Below are 25,276 nucleotides of genomic sequence, written 5' to 3' on the forward strand. Positions count from 1 at the left end.
AATGCTTCTGCAAAGTTTTTTATTAATGTATTTAATATAGTCAAATCAATTTAACGTTAATTATAATTATTCAATTATAATTGCTTCTTCAATTACGATTAGTATTTTTTCCCCTGAAAGTCAATTACTAATATGTTCTCAATTACAGCTATTCATATTGCATTTAAATAAATTGTAAATAACAGGTTTTATAGAATGCTCATGTCAATTACAATTAGTCAGTTATCTAGAATTGGCAAGAAAAAAGTGTAAATTGACTAAAATGGGCCAAAAGCAGTCAAGAGAGGCCAAAACATGGGCAAATAAAGAGGATCCATGGCATGTGATGGCAAAGGGTAGCTTAAAATGGGCAAAATGTGGCAAACATTAGTGGTAAAAGGGTAAAATGTAGACATCAATAGTGAAAAAGGCAAAAATGTGGAACAAAAGGAGGCGAAATGTAGGGAAAAATGAAACAAGTTGTATTTATTGGGCAAAACTTAGCTTATTTGGATGAAATGTGGCCAAAATTTTTTAAGAAAGAACAAAAGTGTCAAAAAGAACCAGCAAAAATGGACAAAAAAAAATAGAATAAGTGTTATATTTGTTGGCAAAAGTTAGCTATATCTAAAAGAAAAGTGTCAAAAAATGGGACAAAGGAAGTTGCAAAATGGAAATAAGTAAAAAGGGGTTCAAAAGTTTTCCCTTTTTAAGGTTTTCTGGGTCGAATAATAAATAAATCAAGACATAAAGAGCCACATGTTGAGAAATCACTAACTTAATAACAGCTTCTACATGGTGTACACGAGGTGGCTGCTGGGTAATGCAGTTCTAACAGGGGTTTGGGTCATAGTAAGGGAGCCCAGGGTTTGTGTAACCTGAAGCAGGAACCTGAGACGAGGCCGTGGATTATTGATAGCAGAGAACCTGAGCATGGAGTGTGAGAGCTGAGGGTGAAATAAAGCTTGGTTTGGGCTTCCAGGGGCCACATGTGGACTAGAAACATCACACCTAAGCCTACGCAATCATTCTGGTTTTTTTTTTTTGTGTGGTTTTTTTTGCTTCCAACTAAACTCTTTCTAATCTGTAATACAGCCTGAGGGTGACACATCCAGAGGGAAGGGAAGGGAAGGAGGGGGTGCAGGTGGCTTTAGCTGCTTTCATCAGTGCACCGTGGCATGCAGAGCAGCAGCAACAACGCTCTGATCCAGCCCTGCAGCAACGACCACAACCCAGAGATGAACCTTCAACAGGTCAGACCCACAGCACACCATCACCTGCACAAACTGACTCACCCATTTGGACAGAACTGAGAATATCTGCAATTTTTGTGGGTACTTGGAATAAACAATGCATGATGTTGTTTTTGCATAACAATGTGGACCAACATTTCTCTGTCAAATTACTGTTTAGTTGTTTGTTTTGGATATTTTTGTCAAATTTTCTCCTTTTTAAGCTGCAATTCAAACATCTGCTGTGTTTTTTACAACATGCTATATCTTTTCATCTCTGTAATGATCCAATGATGTATAACAGTTCTTTTCAGCTTATTACTATTATACTATGATAACAACACATTTGGTCTGTAATATGTATTTTTTTTTTTTTTTTTTTTTTTTTTTTTTTTGTAATATGTATTAGATGCTCACATGATTTTGTAATGAATAGCTTGACACTAAATAGGTTATAATATATCCACACATTTTGTGATACATTATCACTAGAATGATAACAAGCGAGATTATAAACAGCAACCTTCACATTTTGTAAAAACAAAAAGAATAAAACAACTTTTTTTATTGTTCAATATTGAATTAAAAAAGAACCATTATTCTTTCACAAAGCAAACTTATAATTATGATTTGGGATTCAAGTGCAAAATTAGATGAATAGGTATTGTAGTGAACTTTAAATGCAAGCTCTTTAATAAGATCTTGTATAATACTGTACTGTTACAATCTTAAATACATCTAATAATCAATCTGTAGCTAACATAATAACTTTACTAGTCTATCTATATTTCTTCTTGTATTATTCTTGTTATTGCTATAAATGCTAGGCTATACACTTGTTTTATTCTTGTAAACGCTGAGTTATGACAACATTGAAGAAGAAAATTGCTTTTTTTTGGTATGAAACAAAGAAAAAGAATGGCCATCAACATTGAATAACCTTACGCCAATTTTTCTTTTACTCTACGATGACACTACGATGTGTGTGTGTGTGTGCGTGTGTGTGTGTAAGAAGTGCATGATTTGAAAAAGGACTAGATGTTTCCATTGGTTTATTCATCTCGCCAGTGGCAACAACAGGGCTTTGGGAAGATTAGTGGGCTTAAAGCACCGGACATGGACTGAACAGTGAGTGCAAGGCTTCTGAAAACGCCCGTTCATACGATTAGACTGATGGGCTTCATATGGTTTAATCAAATGTATCTGATCTGAACAGAATGTGCCCAATCTCCTCTGGACTTCAGTTTACCTTCAAATTATTCAAGATAAAGCTAATTTGCTTTTAATGAAGCATGAAAACAGGCTACAGTACTTCAATATAGCATCATGTTCAATGTTGAGAACAAACTTCAAAAACAAGGTCTTACAAGGCAAAAACAAACTAATAAAGCAAAAACCTGATATAACTTTAAAGCCTCCTAGTGGGTGGCCAGGAAAAGGGGGAAGGATGGATGATATTGACGACCACATACAGCAAGAAACGGCTCTGCCAAACGTGTTGAGCATCAATCTACAGTCTAATTATTAAGTAACTAAACCCCAAAATCATTTTTTCCTCCTGAAAACAAACGTGTTTGGTCATGAAGTAGAGTTTTTGATTGATTATTGCCCAACTCTTGACAATTTAGTCAAAGTACTTTGGCATATTGTGTTGTAATATGTAAGAGTGCCTGCCCTCTAAACCCGACTATTACAGTTGATTTTTTGCTATCGGCTGAGAATTATGTTTTGGTGGCTTCTTACGTCATGAAACAGAACTGTTTGGCCCCGCCCCTTCTATAAAAACTATCAACTGTCTACTCTGCAGACTGTGGCGAGTAGATTGGATTGAGAGAATTGTGAATAGAGAGGAATAGTGACTTTTGAGTTGCTAGTTAGCGTAGCATATATTGTTCTTTGGAGATTTTATAGTATTGACTGGGCGTGTCTTAACTGCTCCAGGAGCAGGACATATTGTTGATTTCCAGCCTAGACGCATCACACACGTCAGGCCAAACCTTGGGGTTTAGTTACTATTTCAATGAAATCATATCTTAACTGTTTGCTATGCGGGTGTTACTTTCACATGTTAGCATTGTTGCTAACCTTAAGATTTTATTTAGCTGGACAAACCGTAGCCTAATACTAATTTGCAACCATTTTGTGGTGTCAGATACAGGACAAAGCAGTAGATATTTGCATTGTGGATGTTCTGGTGTATATTTATAGAATGGGTTGTTTTACTAATAATAGATGTTGTGTTGCTCTGTATAGATGTCTGTGTGAGACGACCACACATGGCTTTCTCAGTGAAGGGCCTCCGTAAGTCAATTTTATTGTTCTCCTGACCTAAAAAATCAACTAAACATTATAGGAAGAGTATGGCCGTTGTCTTCTTTCCAGGCATTCAGGAGGATGACAACCTCCAGTCAATGGTAGTTGGGACAGTGATGAGGAAAATCAAATCCCGTACTTGGAAAAAGCAGCGTTACTTCAAACTCCAAGATGACTGCATGACCATCTGGTATAAATCCAAAAAGGCTGGAAATGCCCACTCCACATGTAAGAAAGCCAAGTGTAGAGTTAAATTATTCAACATTTTTGACATAATGACTCAGTGTTCAAGCTGTGTGTTCAGTTTCTGTAAGCGACGTGGAGGCCATACGAGAAGGCCACCAGAGCGAGGTGCTGCTTAGCATCGCAGACGAGTTCCCTGCCAACCGCTGCTTCACGCTGGTGTTCAGAGGACGCAGGGCCAACTTAGACCTGGTGGCTGATTCCGCCGATGAGGCCCAGTCCTGGATCAGAGGCTTAAAGAAGCTGATTGAGAACCTGGAGAACATGGGGGAAAGAGAGAAACTGGACCAGTATCCTTTATTTTTACGCTCATTTGAAAGCATAATTAAACTATCCAAGCACAAGCCTAAGGTATAGAAAAGTCTTTTCTGAGCTACAGACCAGATGGATCGGTGACTGGTTCAAGAAGGCAGACAAGAACAACGACGGCCGGATGAACTTCAAAGAGGTGCAAGACCTGCTAAAGATGATGAACGTGGATATGAATGAGCATCACGCTCATCGCCTTTTCACGGTAAGAGCTTCTGACGAAAGTCTTTCCATGACTATAAAGCTTTAACAAAGACTCATTTTCTCTTCTACTCCTCAGAAGGCCGATGAGTCGCAATCAGGTAGCCTGAAAGACGATGAGTTTGTCCTCTTCTACAAGATGTTGACCCAACGAGACGATGTGATGAGGGTTTTCCAAGAGTACTCATCCGATGCTCAGAAGCTTTCCCAGAGCGATCTGGAGGTCTTCCTGCGAGAAGAGCAGCTGGAAGGTGATGACGTCGAGCCTCTAGCCAAGCAACTGATTGAGCGCTACGAACCATCAGACACAGGTTTGATGACATCAACTGGTTTATTCTAATCCCTCTGATAGCTGATAAAACAGTGTGATTTAGTAATAATGGTCAAGGAAAGGGATCTGACATCATCTCACTATGTTTTCAGCCAAGCTGCTGAAAGCCATGACCTTCGACGGCTTCTTGATGTATCTTGGCTCAGCTGAGGGATCCATCTTCAACCCACAACGGAGGGGCATCTTCCAGGACATGAGCCAGCCGTTGTGCCATTATTTCATCTCCTCCTCTCACAACACCTACCTGATGGAGGACCAGCTCCGGGGGCAGAGCAGTGTGGAGGGATACATCAGGTAGCTTAATGAACCTGGTAACCCTTTGCATTTAGCCGAAAAAAAGATGCTTGATTTACAATTACAGCTAGAACAAAACTTAATGGCTAAAAGATCAATCTCACTGGAGACAACTAATATGTTATCAACATATCAACCAACAGAAATATTATCTAAGCTAAAATCAACCTGTGTGCTAGCCAGAAACTGTTGCACCTTTTGGGTATGACCTCGACGATACATCTTGTGACATAAGCTTAAACATGACTGGATAAAAATGTCTTTATTTGAAGTATTTACTGCTAGATAATAGAAATAAATTAAACATATGGCTAGAATGTTTGGAAAAAGTGTAAAGGGTAACTCTCCTTTATTTAAAATTGACATGGCCCCAACATGGCAACTCTTTAAATGGGTTAGGGTTAGGGTGATATAACCCTGATATAAGTGCCGCGAGATAATAATGATTTATTTGGCCCTGTATAATTTCAAAATGAATTTAATGCGTTAGCGGTAAAAAGATTTACTATGACCTTGACTCTCATTAATCTGCTGCCGTCGCTCATTAGTTGCCAATCCTAATGAAAGCAGGCTCCGACAAATCTATTTCATCAAATAAATTCACTCAAAAAAATCCATCTAATATTATTATTAGGAGAGAGATTAAGCTAGCTCTTTGTCTTGTGCTCAGGGCTCTGAATCGTGGCTGCCGCTGTGTGGAGGTGGACTGCTGGGATGGTGCTAACGGGGAGCCCATCGTGTATCACGGACACACCTTCACCTCCAAGATACTATTTAAGGATGTGGTTAATGCAGTTGGCAACTACGCATTCAAGGTAGCATCACTTGTTGTGGTTGTAGATTTCTAGGAATGAAACCCTTTGTGGGGTCTCTGGTGTTCCGTGTTCCCGGAGAAAACTGTTAAGCATAATTGTACTTGTTAACTTGTATCTACCACTATTTGTAGTATGAATGAGATGTTTGTATTGTATTATGCGTATGCCACACCCCCTCTTTATGTTTGTTATAGCCCCCTAGCATAAGCTTTAGGTAGCTTCTTTGGGGACCAGTTCACATGCATGGACAGTTCTTTATTTGTCTCAAATGTCCACAAATATATAGTATGTACTGTATGTGAATAAAAATCATTCCTTCAAAGATGATATATCGGAAACAAAATTGAAACGTACAATCTGACATGGAAATAGGTATACTTTTTGTAACAGAAAATTGAAGGCTCTCTCTTTGGTCTGTTCAGAACTTACAGTACTGTTTAAATCAAGCAAAATAAATTAGGTGAAGCATTTTTCTTTGACCCTGAAATTAAATTTGACCTTGGAAATTATTCTGTCTGGATCCTTGTCAGTCTGACCAATGATTAATTCCATTGGCATATACGTCAGACTGGCTTCAAACAACCAGATAGAAATACTTTGTGCTGGGAGAGACTTTGGAATTTATGCTGGCTCAGCCTGCATGCTTATTTATTGGGCTAATGTTGTTAGCAATTGTAGGTCTACTGTGTCTTTGTGTTACTTGGATTTCTCCTTGGACAGTCCAAGGAGATCTTCTTTCCTTGCCTTGCCTTGCCTTTCGTTTTGGTACCCAGTTTCGGTAGATAGTTGCATCAGATTACAAACAAATTTGCAGCTCTTGCTGGGTTCTCATGGTCTGCAGTGGCCGCAAGGTTGGATGAGGCTACTTGGAGTTCATTGGAGTGGTAATAGGCTGTTTAATGTTGGATCTTTTTAATCAAGAGTGGCCCTGCTGACCTCAAGCATGGACACTGTTGAGTCTATGTTGAGTCTATGCCTTGAAGGGCTCTTTTGGCAGGCAAATGGGGACCTACCCATTCTCATGATTGGGCTCATTGTGTTACAGCAGACTAGTGTATATTTAGAAAGGGGAGCATCACTGTGAAATGTAACCCAAGACCCAATACCAAAACACCAGTAAGTGTGCTTGCCAAAGTTCTTGGCCTTGTGCCAAAATGAATACCGCCCAAGTTCACGTGCATGTTACAGTTTAATCTCTATCCAAGAGTATTGTGTCCTCATGACCTTTTTCCATCTATCTGTTCCTCAGTCAACCAACATAATAGTTCCCTGCTATATTAACCTTCACTGGTGTTCAATTACGAACTTGCTCATTTCTCCTTTATCCAGGTATCCGAATATCCTGTCATCCTCTCGATTGAGAACCACTGCAATGTGGAGCAGCAGAGAGTCATGGCCCAACACCTTAAACGCATTCTCGGGGACAAGTTGCTGAAAAGCACTTTGGATGGAAGAGCCGCCGTTGGGCTGCCATCCCCGGAGGTGAGTCCATGCCTAAGGGCCAGAGCCAAAGTTGGCTTCTTGGGCCAGTAGCTACACCTTTAGCTGCATCTACGCACAACATTGGCACTCTGTGTTTTGAGCATATACCGGTAATAATGATGATAATGAATTTCTTTTTTTTATGAGACTCAATCTATATTGTAATTATAGCCACGTAAGACCTGCTTATCTCTTTCTAAGAATAGCAATTTGAATGTTTGAACCTCATCTTTATTGACTCTGTATTTTTGTTTGACTTCAATGGAAGGACCTTAAAGGGAAGATCCTGGTGAAAGCAAAGAAAATTGGTAATCTGGAGGAGAGCTTCAATGGAGTGATGGAGGATTCGCTGAGTGGCGAAGTCAGTGATGAAGAAGATGCAGCTGACATAGAAGAAGATAACCTCCACCGTGAGAGCGTTCGTCGCAAACTGAAGGTAGGACAGCTTTCTAAACACCCAGAGAGTTTATTGTTCCCCGTCTGATAATCCTGCCTCACAGGGTTTATTTTTAGACTGATAATGAAGTGCTGAGTTAATACCGGAAGTGGATTTATGAATAAAATGCTTAATTGGATGACCGAAAAAAAAAGCATTAATTTTGATTGAATGCATTATATTAACACTTCTCCCAAGTCAACTGTAGTTGAACAATGCGGTCAAAACATATTTTGTTGCTCATATTTGGGGATTTTCCAAGACAACGTTCAGCAAACTGAGCAACCTTATTGTACAAATAGAAACTATCAGTATGCTAATCCCTACAGTGTTGGAAAAAGAAATGAAAATATTTCAACAAATTGATACATTTTGAACATCGACCCAAAGAGAAAACCTAAAATGTTGAGGCAAGACTGGACAAGTCAAGAAAAGGCATTGCACGACAAAGTAAGAGAAGACCAGAAACGTAAGATAGAGCATGACTATGAGATGCAAGACAAGACATGAAAGGACATAACATGACATGACAAGAAACAGCCAGATATGGCAAGACCTGAACAAAACATGTAATAGACCATGACAACTTTCTTAGACCAAGAAGACTAAGAAAGGGGGCACTATATGTCAAAGAACATCAGTTTGTTGGGGACATGCTCTGTAGGGTGGATCTGACCAGAAAACTAATGCATACAAAGGAAGAACAGCTGAGAAGAAAACACAATATCAATTCTTAATAGTTGCAAGACTATAATCAAACAAAATGAAAATAAACTCTGGTGTGCATCAGCCCTTCACCCCATCTTGTCCTGATCACTAACTAAATGATGTTGCAATGATTGGTCCTTGATTATTTTCAGGAAAGTTCTTGCTAACTGCTCTGTGTGTTAGCAATTTCGATATAGTTTTTCATGACTTGCAACATTTGTTTCACTAGTGCAAGGTATTTGGAGACAATTATGGAGCCTTTTTAGCCAGCGGTGAAGGGTTGCATAAAACCCCCTTCAACCCTCATGAAAAATAAAGAGGATAGAAGGACATGGAGTGGACACTGGGTGTTAGATGTAATGATCTATTACACAACTGTAGCTCAGCAAGACACAGAAGCATGCAAGGACAAGAGAGAAACGGAGAGATGCATTTTCCCTATCTTTTGCACCATACACTCATTCCTAGTCTGTTACATGAAACGTAAACCTTCATTTGCTAATCAAGCTAACAGTGCAGTTGCTCGTCTTTGGAAATTCACATCAGATAAGAACATGCTGCACAGTGCCAGTTTGTCGAGGTTAAGGTCGGTTAGCTTCCGTCAAAGGAGGATACCAGATGACCAGTCCAGCACCGACTGCAACCAATAATTAGCTGTGTTGTTAAATATCAAAGGATCCTTTCTTAGCTAGCATTTGAAAATACCAGACACCAATGCACTTTACCATCATTCTCTCATTGGATAAAATAAAAATCAACCATCTTACTATTTGTATTTTTTCTGTTGTGTCCATTTGGAATAACCCCCCTTTAGATGTAGTTATCCAAGCAGGGTTATGTTGTATAAGAACCTTCAGATTTCATTTGTTTTTTTGTTTTTTGTTTTTGTTGGTACAGTCAATGTTTTATGAAATCATGATGGCCACATTATCAACCTTCATGCCATATTATATTAAGAATGACGACCACTCTGAGCATTAACACAGGAAACAACACATTTTTTTTGTCGTTGTTTGTTGTGTTTTTTGTATATTTTTTTTAATAATTTTGTGTGATTTTGGATTATTTTGTGCATTTATCTGTCATTTTTGGGAATTATGTCTGATGTGTCTGATGTCCTTTTGTGTGTTTTTGGAGTTATTTTGTGTATTATGTTGGGCATCATATTACTTCCAATTTCTTGAATCACAATTTTTGGTGGATTCATCTTGGGGGTCACACAGATTTATGTGGCCCTCGGACCTCCAGTTGCCTATGTCTGCGTTAGAGCCTAAGTACAAGTGGTTAAGGACGCTGGGCTTGTAATCGGAGGGTTGCCGGTTCAAGCCTCACCGGGGCCGTCACTGTGGGATGTTGAGCAAGTCCCTTAACCCCGAACTGCTCCCCAGGCGCCGCAAAATGGCTGCCGACTGCTCCTCAGGGATGGGTTAAGTGCAGAAGACAAATTCCAATAATGTACTAACATTACATGGCCAATTAAAGGCGAAAGCCCAATTTAATCTTAATCTTAATCTTAATCTAATCTTAATCTTAATCTAACATTGTCTGTATATTGACATGATAACATTTCTTGCAGATTCAAGTCAATCAAACAAAGTGTGAAGAGAAATAATTTGCCACCTGGTCATGATTATTGATAAGCAAATGAGAAGCTTGTAACGCCACACTGGGACGCCTTTCAATTTGGTTATTGGAGGGCAGCCCAATGTGGAGCCGGGCAGAGATGAGAAGTAGATGGTTTAAATGTCTAAAAAGCTGGCAGACGGGGGAAGGTGCTCGACACTCCGAGTGGCACGTGACCAGATCAGCTTTCACATGGAGGCTGGCAGGCGTTCACCTGGAGGTTCACCTCAGGCAGCACTTTTGCTTTGACTGGTCAAATATCACTTTTTCCCAGTGTAGTCTCCCAGTTCTCCCTCTTTAGTCCCTGTTTTACTTCTTTGATCCACATCCACGGACTCTGACGCAGATCAAAAAAAAGCAAACAAGGGTCTTGTAGGGTTTTGGCACAAATACTGGAAATGAACCAAATACAGTGTAAAGTGCTGTGGGTTCATCCTCTAATGCAGGGGTGTCAAACGAGTAATTTCCATATTATTGTGCCCTAATTTACACTTCTACAATACGTATATAAAATACAAAATATGTAGAAACTGGCAATATCCAAGCCATAAATGACAGATATGCAGTTCCAACAGGGTCTTCACTTTAAATTTCTTAGATTTTGTGACCAATTTCTTTTTAATTAATGGAAATATTATGCAATAATTTCAGGAAAATTAATAGATTTTGTAAGATACACGATTCATCTTTTCTCCCACGGGCCGAATTGGATGCTCCAAAGGGCCGGATTTGGCCCACGGGCCATGAGTTTGACACTTGTGCTCTACTGCTATAACTTTTGTTCATGTTGAGTTTAATGGTTTGTGCAAAGCATGTGAAAGAGAAAGTTGACTCACTGCAAACTACCTACGGAATGTAAACAATAGTCTGGTCCATTCTCGCTGACTGCGTTACCATCAAACTCTGATGGATTTACCAAAAAAAAAATATCTAAAAGAAATACAATTAGCAAAACACTTCTTCCAATTCCACAACAAGTTCATAATTTTGAAAACAAATTTACATAATTAGCTAAAAGAAAATGACAATAGCAAAACACTTTTACAAATGTTGAAAGAGATTCACAATGGCAACTTTACAGCTTTCTGCAACTACTTCCAGCGTCTCAGACCCTCCCTTTTTTATATGATTTCACGCAACAAATTAACAAATGAACATTTTTACAAAAGGTCAAAAGAAATTGACAAATGTGCTATTGTAAATCTGTTTCAGCATTTGTAAAAGTGTTTTGCTACTTGTATTTTTTTGGCAGTAACTATCCGTATGGTTGCTGTATCAATATACCGACATTATGTACGCAGCGCCCCTCATTGGGCAGTTTAGGTCATGTGACTAAGACTAAACCTAATCGTAACCCTAACCCTAATAATTGTTGCGATATAAGGTTATATAACCTAACCGTAACCCTAAGTACGTGTACTTCGGTAAACGTACCAATAGCACCGGGGGTTGTCCGTACGGCAACCGTACGAACAGACACTTTCTATTTTTTTTAGCTATTTATGTAAATTTGTTTTCAAAAATGTAAATTTGTTGTGCAGTTTGAAAAACCTTTTTTCCCTTCTCAGCCATCATACAAAATACTTTTTGTTAGACTTGTTAGCATATTCTTTTAAATGACTATATCCATGAACTTGTAGCGTATATTGATGACACTTGCTCGTTGATAAAACCATACAGTGACATTTTTGGAAACTCAGGAGACGTCCAATTTTATTTATTTATTTACACGAAGATGGTCTTTCTGTCTTGCGACCGCGTTGTACACCACTTATTTATTATTCCACATTCTGACTTCCACAGAGATCCAAGCAGCGTCTCTCAAAGGAACTGTCAGACTGTGTGGTTTACTGCAAAAGCGTTCATTTCAGCAGCTTCAAACACTCACGCATCCACTCCAAGTTCTACGAGGTGGCCTCCTTTACAGAGTCCAAGGCTCGGAAACACCTGCGAGAGGCTGGTGAGTCCACCGTGAGTCAGTCGGTCGGATTTCAGTTGTGTTTTTTTGATGTGCATTATTAAAAAGCTTAGCCTTAGTTTCATGCCATCATCCTTTTTTTCAGGTGCTGAGTTTGTCCATCACAACTCGAGGCAGCTGACCAGAGTTTACCCCACGGGGTTTAGGACAGACTCGTCTAACTTCAACCCTCAGGAGATGTGGAACGCTGGCTGCCAAATCGGTGACTAAATGTGAAATATGTTCAAGTTAAATCATTTCAGCCGTAGTCATTAAATTATTATTTTTGCTTGTTCTCTCATTCCTCATTAACCCCATGACTTCTAAATAATCTACTGCACAAGTTAAAAAAAGCTTTTCAGTTGACACGTCATTAACACCGTTGACTGTCAGACGACTCACCAGTGAATTACAACCATTCCTTGAGACAAAAAATAATCGAGGGGTTAAAACATGTTGATTAGTTATACAAATCAATTTCTATTGGTTTATACCAATGGAAACACAACTGTGGCTCATCAAAACACCTTAGCTTTAGCATCCATGCTCTCATGTCTTATCCTTTTACTCACCTTCAGAAGTAAAATTAGTGGGAATTTATGAGTAGACTTTTTCATTATTTTTGGTTTAATCTTTCATTTCCAATGAGCTTTTAGGGCTAATAATAGCCTACGTCTGTCTATTTACATGCATTACAGATGCTTACGTTTTGCTAGCTTGGCTATGTAGCTTCAGAGGGTAAAGGGGTGTCGAACCCAGGGTTTTTTTTTATACTCAGAAAATCAATAACAATTACATGCGATTACAAAAGTTCACAATTACTGAGCTTGAAAAAGTTAACTTCCTCTTGTGTTAGCTTTTTGTTAGCATCTCTTATAATAATTGGTCCTAAATAAGCTGTAAAAAAAAACACTAATCTATTGGTTACCTTGTCAGGCTTCCTAATCAATGAAAATATAGGTTTTAATATTTCTGGTGTGTGCGTCGGAGCCTTTTTTGTGTCAGTATAGCTGTCGATTTCAATTTTTTGAAAATGGTAAAATGTGGGAAAGCTTGATATGAAACACATTTTAATAATTGTTAACTACATACAGTATGTGTAGAACTGTAATACGGTTCCGCAGTTTTGCGTTAAATTGTATTTGACAATTTTTATAGAACAAAAAATCAATTATGTAAACTCACTGACAATTTAATTATGATTATGACAGCAAGAGATTTTTAAAATTACAATTAAAATGACACCATTATTGTAATTGTTTATCAATTATGTGATTTCAATTATAAATGACCCCAACCTTTGTTTTTAATTTTTATTGTCTTTGAGCTAATTTTCGATTACTTTTTATGACTTGACGAGAATTTTGCAAGTTGTCGTCATTGCGCATTGTTAGCATTTAAGTCAAGCTAGTTTTTAATCATTGAAAAAAAAAAAAATACAAAAAAAGTACGAGTGGATGAAATTAGGAGTGATAACGATAATGTGTGTTACTTCTGCATACAGTTGCATTGAACTTCCAGACGGCGGGAGAGGGAATGGATCTGAATGATGGGCTGTTCAGTCAGAACGGCCGCTGTGGCTACGTTTTAAAGCCTAGCTTCATGAGAGAACCTGAGAAAAGGTTCAACCCTGAGACACCTCAGCGACGGGACGGTTACCAGCCGGTCGTCCTCACCGTACAGGTGCAGAGCAGGATTCATGCATATTGTCATCGTTTAATGCAGTGGTTCTCATACTTTTCAGCACACGACCCCCAAAGTAAGGTTCCAGAGACCGGGGAAGGTGGTTAAACACAGACGTGAACATTTATTTATTCATCTGAACATTATCCACTGTTATACAGGAAGTTTATTATTATTCGAGCCATTGTAAAATGTAGATGTAAATCCTTGTTTTAATCAGAAAAAAAATTGATTAAAAGTGACCAAAAATGGTGGAAAAGGTGTGAAATGGGTTTTTGAAAAACACTCAAATTGATTAAAAGTTGCAAATTGAAGTGGACAAAAACGGACTCAAAAAGTGTCAACAGAGAAAATAGGAACAATCAGTTTAAACTGGCAAAGAATGGGCATGACAAATCCTGAATTTGGTGAAAATTTCCTGAAAAGAGGATAAAAGTGATAATAATGGGTCAACATACGTGACATTAGGTGAAAATGTCTTGAAAGTGGAAAGAATGTGTAGAAAAAGCATTGAAATTAAATGGAAAAGTGGCAGAAATGGGAGTAATGTACCAAAAATGCATTAAAAGGAACAAAAAAATGACAAGAAAAACTTGTGAAAATAGGTTTAAATATGGCAAGTTTGGTGTAGTTGGAGAAATAGGGTAAAAAATAAACAAAAGGCATCTGGCGACCCCCTCCCAGCGTCTTTGCAACCCCAAAATTGAGAACCCTTGGTTTAATGTAAGGAAATGACTGATGTTCTGGTTTTTTTTTTTTTTTAAATTGTGCTCAATAAAGGTGATTAGCGGCCAACAGCTGCCTAAAGTCAACATCAAAGAGGACTCCATTGTGGATCCTCTGGTTAGAGTGGAAATCCATGGAGTTCCTCTGGACCAAGCCAAGCAGGAGACCAGATACATTGAGAACAATGGTAAAACACAAACTTCACATCACAACTAGCTCAGATTCTAATTGTCTTTACCAGTGAGTTATTGTGTCTTTTTGTAGGGTTCAATCCCGTGTGGTACGACATGCTGCGCTTCACCATCCACTCGCCGGAGCTGGCCATGGTGCGCATTGTGGTGGAGGACTATGACAAGACGTCTAAAAATGACTTTGTGGGCCAGTACACGCTGCCCCTCAGCTGTATGCAGCAAGGTAGGATATAAACAGGTGAAAACGGACATTTTTCTGTTCAGTGGCGTAGATGAAATACATTTATAATGAGGGACCAGCAAGAGACTCATTGGTTGGGGGTAATTTACAAAGTAAAGCCCCAGGGCAACAAAAGTAGCTTACCACCACTGTCTGTGGAGTGAAAGTAAAAGAATAATGCAATGTAAAGCACTTTGAATGTCTAAGAAAAAGTGGTATATAAATCCAATGCATTATTATTATTATTATTATTATTATTATTGTGTGTACACCAGTTTTCATTTGGTGGTTGTGTAGACAAATTGTTGATATTTATTTTAAAAGCACAATTATTTATTCACTAATTAAATAAAAAATAAAATATTTTGAGTTTCGTCATTAGAAAATAGTTTAGAAATAATTAGAAAGGACGTTCAGTCCTGATACCAGACCAGTTTAGAACCTATACTGTACATGATCTTTACTTTCAGAGGCTGATTTTTTAAACGTTTGCATGTGTAAAAATGTGAGCTAGCGCGCGCTAACAGTCAAAATAACACCAGCTATCTATTTAACGTGTAAACTTGCCTCTAATGAATACGTAAAAACACCAATTTTGCATACACACTGTGACTTAACAATGCTAGAGCTGACTGCTGTGTGGTTTAACAGGCAGGTTTTAACCGTCACAGCTTTACTCGCAGATGGCTGCAGGCACAGTTGCAGGAGGAAACCGATGGTTCTTTTTTGCTGAGTCAGCACCCTTTGTCTTTTCTATGACTCAATGATTATTATGACTGGCGCCCTCTGTTGAAATAAACTTAATTGTAGCTTGGAAAGTAATGCACTACTTACGTTTGCTTTTTCTGTTCTCAGGTTATCGTCACATTCACCTCCTGTCCAAAGATGGGACCAGTATTCCCCCCGCCTCTTTGTTTGTCCACATTAGGATCAGCGAGCTGGAATAAACAGCAAAGCGTTACCTTTTTCTTTTATAAAAGCTTTTAAATGTTCCTGTATTTATTGTGAGTGCATGTTTGGCCAAAGGTGTCGTGGTTTTATTTTTTTAGTCCAACGAGTTATTTCAGGTTGAAATGCTCGGATGAGAACGTGCCACCGTATGCTTCAGTCAAGACGTAGGCTTGATTGTTCCGTCAGTATTTTTATTTGTCTATGTTTAAGCTTAAATTTTACCCGTGAATCAACGCTAACATCTGGACCCCTGGTCATGCTTTAGTCAATATAATTTGATGTATTGTTTAACTTCCCAAAGCTTTTTTTTTTTAGAATGAGTTTCTTGTTTTTTTATCATGCTGAAACAAACAGGAAGTAGATCGTGGGAATATTTCAATTTTACGTGACGTTATGTTAACGAAGTGGAAAATAACGGCGTCTGATTACAACTACTGATGAGTTATATTCTGTTTAGAAGTTGGAGTAAAAATCTCACCAATAGTTTCTTTTGTTTACATGAATTTTAGTAAAATAGGAGCTGTTTCCAGGTCATCCACATCATCAGTGGAACCAGTGTTCCCTGATTGTGGGTGCAACTTCCTGTGTAACAAATACATAGAATAAGAATTGTAAATAAAGGTTCATTCGGAAAATAATCCTATGAGGCTCAGTTTTTTAAATTTATTTATTTTTTACCCCCTATTGCAGAACAAAGTCATCCTAGACCTCTTACAACAAGTGTTTTGGATAAATCACGGGACAGTTTACTTTTAAAATATGATAAATATCAGCAGCAGTTTGTTGAAAGATACTAGTATAATTAGTACGTAATTGTTATGAACCGTTCGATTGATAATTCAAATTCCCCAAAGCTAATCCTATTCCTACCAGCTTCTGTGATACAAAGCTCAAAGGTTATTAGGAAATATTATGTTGCAAAATTGTGCCGTTTGTGTTACAATGTTATCAAAGATCATATCAATTTCAAAGATGATTGTTTTTAAGATAATATCATGTGTTGTTTATGTTATTCCTATATACACACCATACTTTACGTATGTTTTGGTAGAGCTATTAAAAAAAAAAAAAAGAAAAAGGGAGAAATAAATAAATGTACTGAATAATTTTATTTTTTCGTGTATAAATAAATCGCCTCTGTTTTGTATTTGTATATGTGTTCCATATATACATTAGATGAGGACAAAAAGCAGAATGTTTTTCTAGCGCCGTTTTCCACCGGACCTCTAAACCTGAGCAACAACCAAGCTTCCTGTCTGTTATCGGAAATGATGCAGTAAGCGTCTGCTGTGAATTTCAAAATAAAACCATCTAAGCGCTGACTGCCCAGAGCGTTTGTCCAAGAAATATTCTGTCACATTTAACAATATTTAAGACCTAAGCGTGGCAGTATATGAAAGAATGTCTAGTAGTTTTGTTTACATCAATATTTATCTATTATTAGGAAAAAGTGCATCAAAAACATTGATGTTTCACTGTGTAACTGTAACCAGATCAAACAAATCAGATGCTACTGACACGTTTATGATGACGGATTGTTATATGATTAAATGTAAATCAAATAAAATAAAAATGTTTATATAATATAATATAATACATTATTATTATGTGATATTTGATGATATCAAAATATTGTAACATCTAATATCATATATAAGGTAAACATCACTGTGGTACCATTTTGCTTTTTTGCTTTATAAAATAACCAATACACCAAAATCATATAAACAAAACTATTAAATAGTTATTAATTCACTTGCACGATGTTAAAGATCATTGCAGGATTCCGACTGAAGTGGTTGTCAAACCCATTCTGTATATTTTCATAATTTGTTTGCTATCATTAAACAAATTGCACATTTTTATTTTTGTATTTGTTTTAGCCATTGTGCAGGTATAAAATCAATGTTTAAAAGTTTTTTTTTGCAAGTAAATCAAATTTCTAGAAGAAAAAAATGCTAGTGTGGCAAAAGCAAACAAATATTTTATTTCAACCCTTGTATTAAATACAATGGAACTGGTTATTTTTTCAGTATTTGTCTTATATGTATTTTTTTTATTTTTTGTCATCAGTCTTTCGGATGCTAATAATATATCATACAATTCTTTTAAAATTCAACACAAACATTGATTGTCTTGACTTTAATGCACAAACCCCATTGCTTAGACTTTGTTTTTATTCCGTGGAATGAAACATGACACAAGAAAAACAAACAAAAGAAAAAGAATTTAAAAAAAAAAAAAAGTCAACAGCTTTTATTTTGAAGGCAAGTCTGGTGTGGTTTTTGTGGTGCAACCTCAAACTAGACCCGCCGTTAGCACGAGAGGCTCAGGCTGTTCCGCGTGAGGAATATTCCACTTAAACTTTTTTCAGAAAAGCAAAAATGGTCGGTAAAATCAAACATGTCCGTCAGAAGCTCCATCAGGAGGCCGTCAGACTGGAGGCACCGAGCCGAGCTCCCGGTTTGGAGTTGCCTGACATCGGACTGAAGCTCACAAAAGCCCTGACGGTGAATCCTCCACGGGAAGAAGAGACAAGCGATGGTCCGCGGACCGAATCACAGGTCGGTACCGTGAGCAATCCACAAAGAGCCCTTTGTTCTATAAGTACAACATAAAATGCGTTCAATATATCACCCATAATCTACATATAAGTGCACATATATTTATTCATTTAAAAAAAGCAACAACAACAACAACAACAAATGTTTTAAGTAATTCGGCTACATTAAAAAAATATACAAAAGCGGATCAAAACACATGACGCAACATTGACAAACAAGAATTAAACAGAAAAAGAAAGAAATCCCAATAATTTGAGAAATCCTAACAGCAGGTTTAGAATAAACAAAACATTTACATTTATGAATAAAATAATATTGCCAAAAATATGATGGAGTTGTGAAAAAAAAAACAAAAAAACATTACTTTTATTCTTTTTTTTTTAAACCAATCTCAGAATGCTATTTTTTTTTTTTTTTTAAACTACTGTAGATCATAATGATGGAACAAATGAGTGATAACACATTTTAAAGAATCTAATTTGTTAAATAATAGGAAAGAAACAGCATTTAGTAGGGATGTCCTGATATAACTTTTCCATTTTGATATCGATCATACATACTTATATATTGTTTGTTATTATTTTTAATAAGCAATATATACTTATTTAGTAGTGTGGAACGTTAGAAAAGGCTTGATCAAGTGATGTTACTCAGAGAACAATAGTCAACAATCGTAGATATGAGAAAAACTGACTAAATATTTATTATTAACCAATTGGTTACATACATTTTAACCATCAACATAATATCTACAGTATTCTACAATTGAATAAAATAAATAAAAAATGAATGGCAAAAAAAAGGGGAAAAAAATCGGAAATTTGAATCCGATAATCGTTTTCAGGCTGATATCGGACCGATATCGATATCGGCTCAGGACACCCCTAGTATTTGGTGCTTCCTAAATAGATTTTAATTTCATTTTCATCATTATTATTTTTATGATCATGTTTTTTTTAAAACCAAAAATACACATTTTAAAATCCTAACATCTTTAATGCCTTTATTTAAGTATGCCCCTGCAGTGCCATCGTGTTCCCCCATTTGAGAAACACTGGTGTAAGGTACCAATAATAAAATCCAAACAGTATTTGTGCTCATATGTAAAATAAAAAACAAGCAAAAGATCAACAGTTTTGTAGCTTAAATTACAGTCCATGTGTTATCATGCTGTATTGAAATAGACTGCAGTCAACATAATTCACTGCTAACTATCCATTTATGTTTCTTTGCACCACAGGTGAGTTCCTTTCCCTCTGGAATATTCTCCAGCACTAAAATCACTCCAGAGGCTTTGGTCCAAAGGCTGAAATTGGAGGAACCCCCAGAAGTACCAGCACCAACACCCCCTAATAAAGGTACCTACTGTACGTGGAGACGCGTTGGTGCTTTTCTCACCTCGTTTATGTTTTGTGAGACGAACATTGTGAGACAAAAGGTGTCAAATTATATATTCTTTCCCCCCAGTTATCTATTGTTGTTAATTCTATATGGCTTTGCTACAGGAGTGTTACCAGATTTTGCGTGAAATTTGACACCATCGCCTCTGAGGCCTCTCGTTTTACTGCGAAAAATAGTGTGGAAATGCCTGAAATGGTCCCAAAACATGCCATGCGAGGGTATATTCTGTGTGATATTGTAAATTCCATTTAATTCAGTCAAAAATAAATAAATAAAATAGAAGTAAAAAGACCCACAGTCCATTGGTCACAGAGTGTACAGTGTGTATGGTTAAATAACTGGAGAGAGACTATTGGAGATGAGTAAGAATACCCACTAGGGCCATTTTACATTTATGGAAAATGGACAGAAATTGCGGAATTAACATCCAAAATGAAACAAGTTCAATGAAAAGGAATACACCCTCACAACTAGGGCTGCACGATTATGGCCAAAATTATAATCATGACTATTTTTGATCAGTATTGTCACCATGATTATAGTCACAATTATTTATCATATTAGGGGGAAATCTGTGTTTTTATTACACTGCTTTTGAACAAACAATATGTGAACGGTTTGCAGTGTAAATTTGAGCTTTAAAATGGAAATGTAACTAAAAAAAATTAGCCCAAGATTTTTCCCAAAGGTTAACTGAATGTTATAAAGTGCAGAGTCTGTATTTTAAATGTAAATATTGCCGACAATCAGTTTAATTTAACCGTGGCAACTAAAATCATGATCACGATTAAAATTCGCTTACATTTTTCATACTTGAGAGATTTCTACTGATTTTATAAACAAACAGATTTGTGAAATATGATGTTCAATTTTGTCGATAATTAACGTGAAATTCGGGAAAGACGATAAAACAAGAAGGGGAGAAAAAAATGGACTTTGGGAGAATTTGAAACGGAAAATCAAAGGTACTGTAATTAATTATCATTTTTCTGCTCCATCAGAAGTCAAATTGGACCACACTGGCTCACTCTTTGTTGATGTGGTACCAGCCTTGGCCAGTAGATGGTGCATGAATTGTATCTTTAGGTTCTTAGACACAGAACTTTCTCTGGGCTTCTTAACACACACTTCTGTCCCAGTTTTTTGAGCTCTGAGACAGAAATCTAACGCTGCTTCATCTCCTGGACTGATACGATGCTGTCTGTGTCTGAAGACGTGCGAGGGATGATGTGAGGCCCGGTTGCTAAGAAGCACGTCAAACTCCTTTGCTGCTATTTATAGAAAGGTGTAAATTTAGTTCATGCATGAAATCAAGGTTTAGCTGCATCAGAGGCTGCGTAAGCAGTGGATTACATGTACACACATTGTTCCTACTAACTGATGCTTTCATGGCCTACAGTATGTAAGGAAAAGAATGTTCACATTTGTTTGAATTACTTCACACAGTTCTGAATATCCCAGCTTGGATGAATTAAGACATTAAATTCAGCTTTGTTTACGTCGTAATAAAGGATTAATCAGAACACTGGATCAGTGATTCTGATCATTCATACTTTAAAGCAGGGATGGGCAACTCTAATCACCCTGTGGGCCACAACAAAGGTGATTTTATTATTTTATTATTATTAGAATGTAGTCTCAGTATTTAGAATAATGACCATTCTAAAGATTAATAATACAAAAAAGAACAAAGGGTTTTGTGTCATTTCTTTTAAGACATTTTATGAATTTTTAAAGTAGTTTTTTTTTCATTTTGTGTGTTATTGGAGTATGTTTGGAGTATTTTTTTTTTTTTTTTAATTTTTTACGCTTTGTATTTAGTCTTTTTCTTCTCTAAGGGACAGCACGTGTGAGTGTGTTTTTTAATGTGGCTTGTTTAGAGGAAGGTCTGGGTTCTTAGAAGTAACGAAAGCAGCGACTCCTTAAACAAGTATTTTAATCCAAAATGAGCCATAAAATTACAATATATCCATATTGTAATTTTCTGTATCACCAAAATAGAAAACTTATTTACTTACATTAACAAATCCTGTCTCTATGTAAAAACCCAACAAGACTTAATGCGTTCATTCCGTGAGGTTCCTCGTTCAGGGTGTGCACTTTTATAATTTATCGTCAAAGTCAAAACGAAGAAAGGATGTTGAAAAAAGGTGTTGGATGTAGGGCTGAGGGTGTCATCTCCACCCAAACGCTAATCACTGCTATCTATTTCATCTCCTAACAAAGGAAAGCTGAGTCTCCCAGTGGGACAGGGATGGGGGTAAGACAACCTTCCATTCCGCAGACACCCCCACCAAGTCTCATCACGGGCGATTAGGTTTCTGCGCCCCTGCCCACATTCGTTGTCAGCAGCCGATGCCTATCTTTGCTGTTCACTCATTGCAAACAGCAGCAGAAACACTGCTGTCATCTACTTCTGCGGTGCAGATAAAGGCTTGCCAAGATCTTTAGAGTGTGTGGATTCAGAAGATAAGGATCCTGAGGTGGGGCGTAATCTGCCTAATCAGCCCTCAGCCTTTGTAGGGTCTCTGATTTTGTGTGATCGCAGAAAATGGACAGAAAAAAGTGGTATTCACGGTCACTAAATTATATTAAAGCTACGATTAACAGTAGTTAAGTCTATAAACCCTAATTATTAAAATTGGTACAGTTTTGTGAAGTTTAATAGCCAGTAAAGTCATCTAAACGGGGAAAGATGGCGATTGACCCAACGATAAAGTAATGGTGAGTCTCTCTCACTTTAGTCCAGTGTAAATACTCGCTCGCTCCAAACTGGTCACGACCCAGCATTTGAAAAAACTGTTTTAAAACACCTCTGATGAAGGACAATGTTGGCAAATCTAACAGAGAAGCTAGCATTGCTCAAATAATCATAATACATTTTATTTATAAAGCACTTTTCAGACAAAGAACATACAACTCAGAGTGTTTTACATAGTTAAAGGAACAAAACACGCTCAGACCAACAACAGGCAGGTGACTGTGAGTGGAGGATCTGGTATTTCATGACTAAATGGTGTTTATGCTACAAAACTAAATTGCGTGTGTACGTGTGTGCGCGTCCCACAGACCCTGAGGACAAAAGAACCAAGACGAAGAGAGAGAAGATGAAGGAGAGGAGGGAGAGATGGCTTAACAGTGAGTTTTTGTCAACACGCTCATAACAGGACGATGCAGGTTTTACTGCAGATGTTTAGTACTCTCATTCCTTAGACTGTTCAACATCTGTTCTACTGAAATGTCCCAGATTATCACTACTGGGTCATTTTGGGTCTGAGTTACTCACATTTATACAGATTGTACTTGACTGTAATTACGTATATTGATACTAAATTTACAGCTGGACTCTGTTGTGTAATGGTTTTAACTGCAGGAAAAATGAGTTCATATCAATGTACCGTACTTCCTTGATTATAGGTCATGAAATGTACGACTTGTCTGCGTATCCTCCATGATAAACACACGTTAACTGTTCTAACTGTTTTCTACAAACGCCTACTCTTCCTCACTGTTCCATGTCTGCGTATCAATCCATTTATAGCTTTTTAATATTTGATATATATATATATATATATATTTTTTTTTTTTTTTACTGTAATCTGGCCATAAAATGTAGTATAGGTTGACATCGATATCAGTTTAGCTTTGTTTTTTGCCAATTTATTTATTTTCATATTTTGTAAATATCTATCATCTAATTTATTTCCTTTTTATTCATTAGCTTGTTAGGCTTCCTAATCAATGAAAATGTAGGTTTAAATTTTTTAATTTAATATTTTAATATTTAATTTCATATTTAATATAGAACTGTACTGTATTTAAGTGTAACACGGTTTTCAGTTTTGTATTGTTATAATTGACCATTTTTATTGAATTTTAATGGCAATGTGACCTAAGAATATCGGTATCGGTTAAGATAAAAAATTAAGTGCTGGACGATAAATTAACATATCGATATCAGCAAACCGCTAATCATGTCTAGACAAAACCAATAGATTCAGATTTCTGAGTGGGGATAGGTTATTGTGGGACGAGTTCTGTGTGACTTGGGGCGTACGACTGCTGTAGCTCCTTGCTATCGGAAAAAAACTGTAACAGTAGCCATGTGCTAGGCTAATCAATTCTCAGTAACTCAACTCATCGTCTCCAGACACATAATTAGGTGCTAATGGCTACGCGTCTCTGTCCTGCTGAAACCTGAGCCTGGCTCCAAAGGCTGACTCTTTACAGGAACTTTAAACCAATACATATTTTCGGGCATCTGATGTGCGGTTAGATCTAAATTCAGGCGGTAGGGAATCGGGATCCGACAATGATCAGGAGTTTCTGCCATTTTCTCTCAGAGATCAGCATCATCAAGCAGAACAAAGAGCGCCAGGCAGCCGAGGCTCGAAGACAGGCCACCCCGGTCGTCGGTGACATGAGGCCACTCGCCGACGCTCTGCCGGAGCTCTTTCAGCTCATTTCTCCTGCCGTCACATCCACTGCTGGTCGCCACAGGAGTCGGAAGAACAAAGCGTAAGTGCCGAGGCGACCGCAAATATCAAGTGTGGCAGCGTGCCAACGTTGGGTTTGTGCTTCAACCAGAAAACAGTCATTTTTATTGCATTGGTTCTGACTGAGCAGAAAGAAGCAAGACTTCCTAGAACCAAACCGTTCATTGCTATCCTCAAACTCTGAGGTGATTACACACATCTCGGGGCCCTAAGCGGTGTATCTTTTAGGGGCCCCACACTGCCAACTATGGACAGTTAAGGAACACAAAAGCCGATACTGTATTCTATTACAAACCAAAATAATTAATTTTTTCCCTCTATGAACATGATGGCCATGATGGCGGCTCCGCTACTGTCGAAAGGATCCGCAGTGTCAAACATCGACTCTAATGAAACACTTCAACCTTGAGGGTAAACTAACATGTATGTAAAGCCACTCTAATGGAAGATAAATAAATGCAACAAAAGGTTAAAGCCTGATTTTAAATGTATTCATAAATGATCATTTTCAATAAGCCAATGATAATTTCTTTAGGACCGACTCTGGTTATAATAAAAGAGCAAAGCTAAGGGAATGAACAGAGACGTCCTCAAGGATGATCAGCAGCTAACGGCCTTCCCACCCGGTTGGTTTCACAAGCTGTTCCGACCTTCAACAGTTACAGTATGTACTGTACCTTTTTCTCTTCTCTATGCAGACCAATGAAGAGAGCCGAGCCGGCAGATTTCAGTCAGATGAAACAGGCCCAGAAGCGCAAACTCCTGTAAGCTGCATTTCAGGTTATAATTATGGTCCTTCATTTGTCAAAACCACAAAGAACCCATTTTCACTCTTCTCACAGAGAAACCGAGAGCAGTCGGTTCTGCGACACGGTTAAGACGCTCTCGGCTAAGATGAACCCACTCGCTGAGATCGGGGAGCAGCTGAGGAAAAGGATGAGGCAGGAGGAAGAGGAAGGACCCAGTTAACAATCCATCTTTTGTTAAGGACTGAACCTGAGGAACTTGATGATGATAATGAGTGTACCTTGGATTACTTCTGTTCACCAATAAATCAAACCCAGAGCTTTTTTAAATTATAAAGTGTGTTTTTTCTTACTTGTTTCCTTTTGCTGCGTGTG

General features: G+C 37.6%; 2 protein-coding genes across 3 annotated transcripts; both read left to right on the plus strand.

Moving 5' to 3' along the window:
* Window positions 1-1,158: 1,158 nt before the first annotated feature.
* LOC114475390 (1-phosphatidylinositol 4,5-bisphosphate phosphodiesterase delta-4-like) lies at window positions 1,159-16,758 on the plus strand. Of its 2 annotated transcripts, XM_028466163.1 has the most exons (16): window positions 1,159-1,232; window positions 3,465-3,512; window positions 3,594-3,752; window positions 3,829-4,057; window positions 4,152-4,281; window positions 4,357-4,588; window positions 4,701-4,902; window positions 5,573-5,717; window positions 7,047-7,199; window positions 7,468-7,635; window positions 11,770-11,926; window positions 12,030-12,146; window positions 13,428-13,606; window positions 14,387-14,519; window positions 14,597-14,746; window positions 15,599-16,758. In XM_028466163.1, exons 2-16 carry the CDS (start codon window positions 3,488-3,490, stop codon window positions 15,688-15,690), a joined length of 2,271 nt encoding a protein of 756 aa, XP_028321964.1. In that variant the 5' UTR covers window positions 1,159-1,232; window positions 3,465-3,487; the 3' UTR covers window positions 15,691-16,758. The 2 variants fall into 2 exon arrangements, with proteins under 2 accessions (XP_028321964.1, XP_028321956.1); XM_028466155.1 differs by lacking the exon at window positions 1,159-1,232 and having other exon boundaries at window positions 3,355-3,512.
* A 1,238-nt stretch (window positions 16,759-17,996) lies between these two features.
* slx9 (SLX9 ribosome biogenesis factor) lies at window positions 17,997-25,234 on the plus strand. Its single transcript, XM_028471518.1, has 6 exons — window positions 17,997-18,258; window positions 19,499-19,616; window positions 22,729-22,797; window positions 24,003-24,177; window positions 24,854-24,919; window positions 24,998-25,234. Exons 1-6 carry the CDS (start codon window positions 18,079-18,081, stop codon window positions 25,122-25,124), a joined length of 735 nt encoding a protein of 244 aa, XP_028327319.1. The 5' UTR covers window positions 17,997-18,078; the 3' UTR covers window positions 25,125-25,234.
* Window positions 25,235-25,276: the final 42 nt, after the last annotated feature.

Source organism: Gouania willdenowi, chromosome 2, assembly GCF_900634775.1.
Source record: "Gouania willdenowi chromosome 2, fGouWil2.1, whole genome shotgun sequence".
NCBI lineage: Eukaryota > Metazoa > Chordata > Actinopteri > Blenniiformes > Gobiesocidae > Gouania > Gouania willdenowi.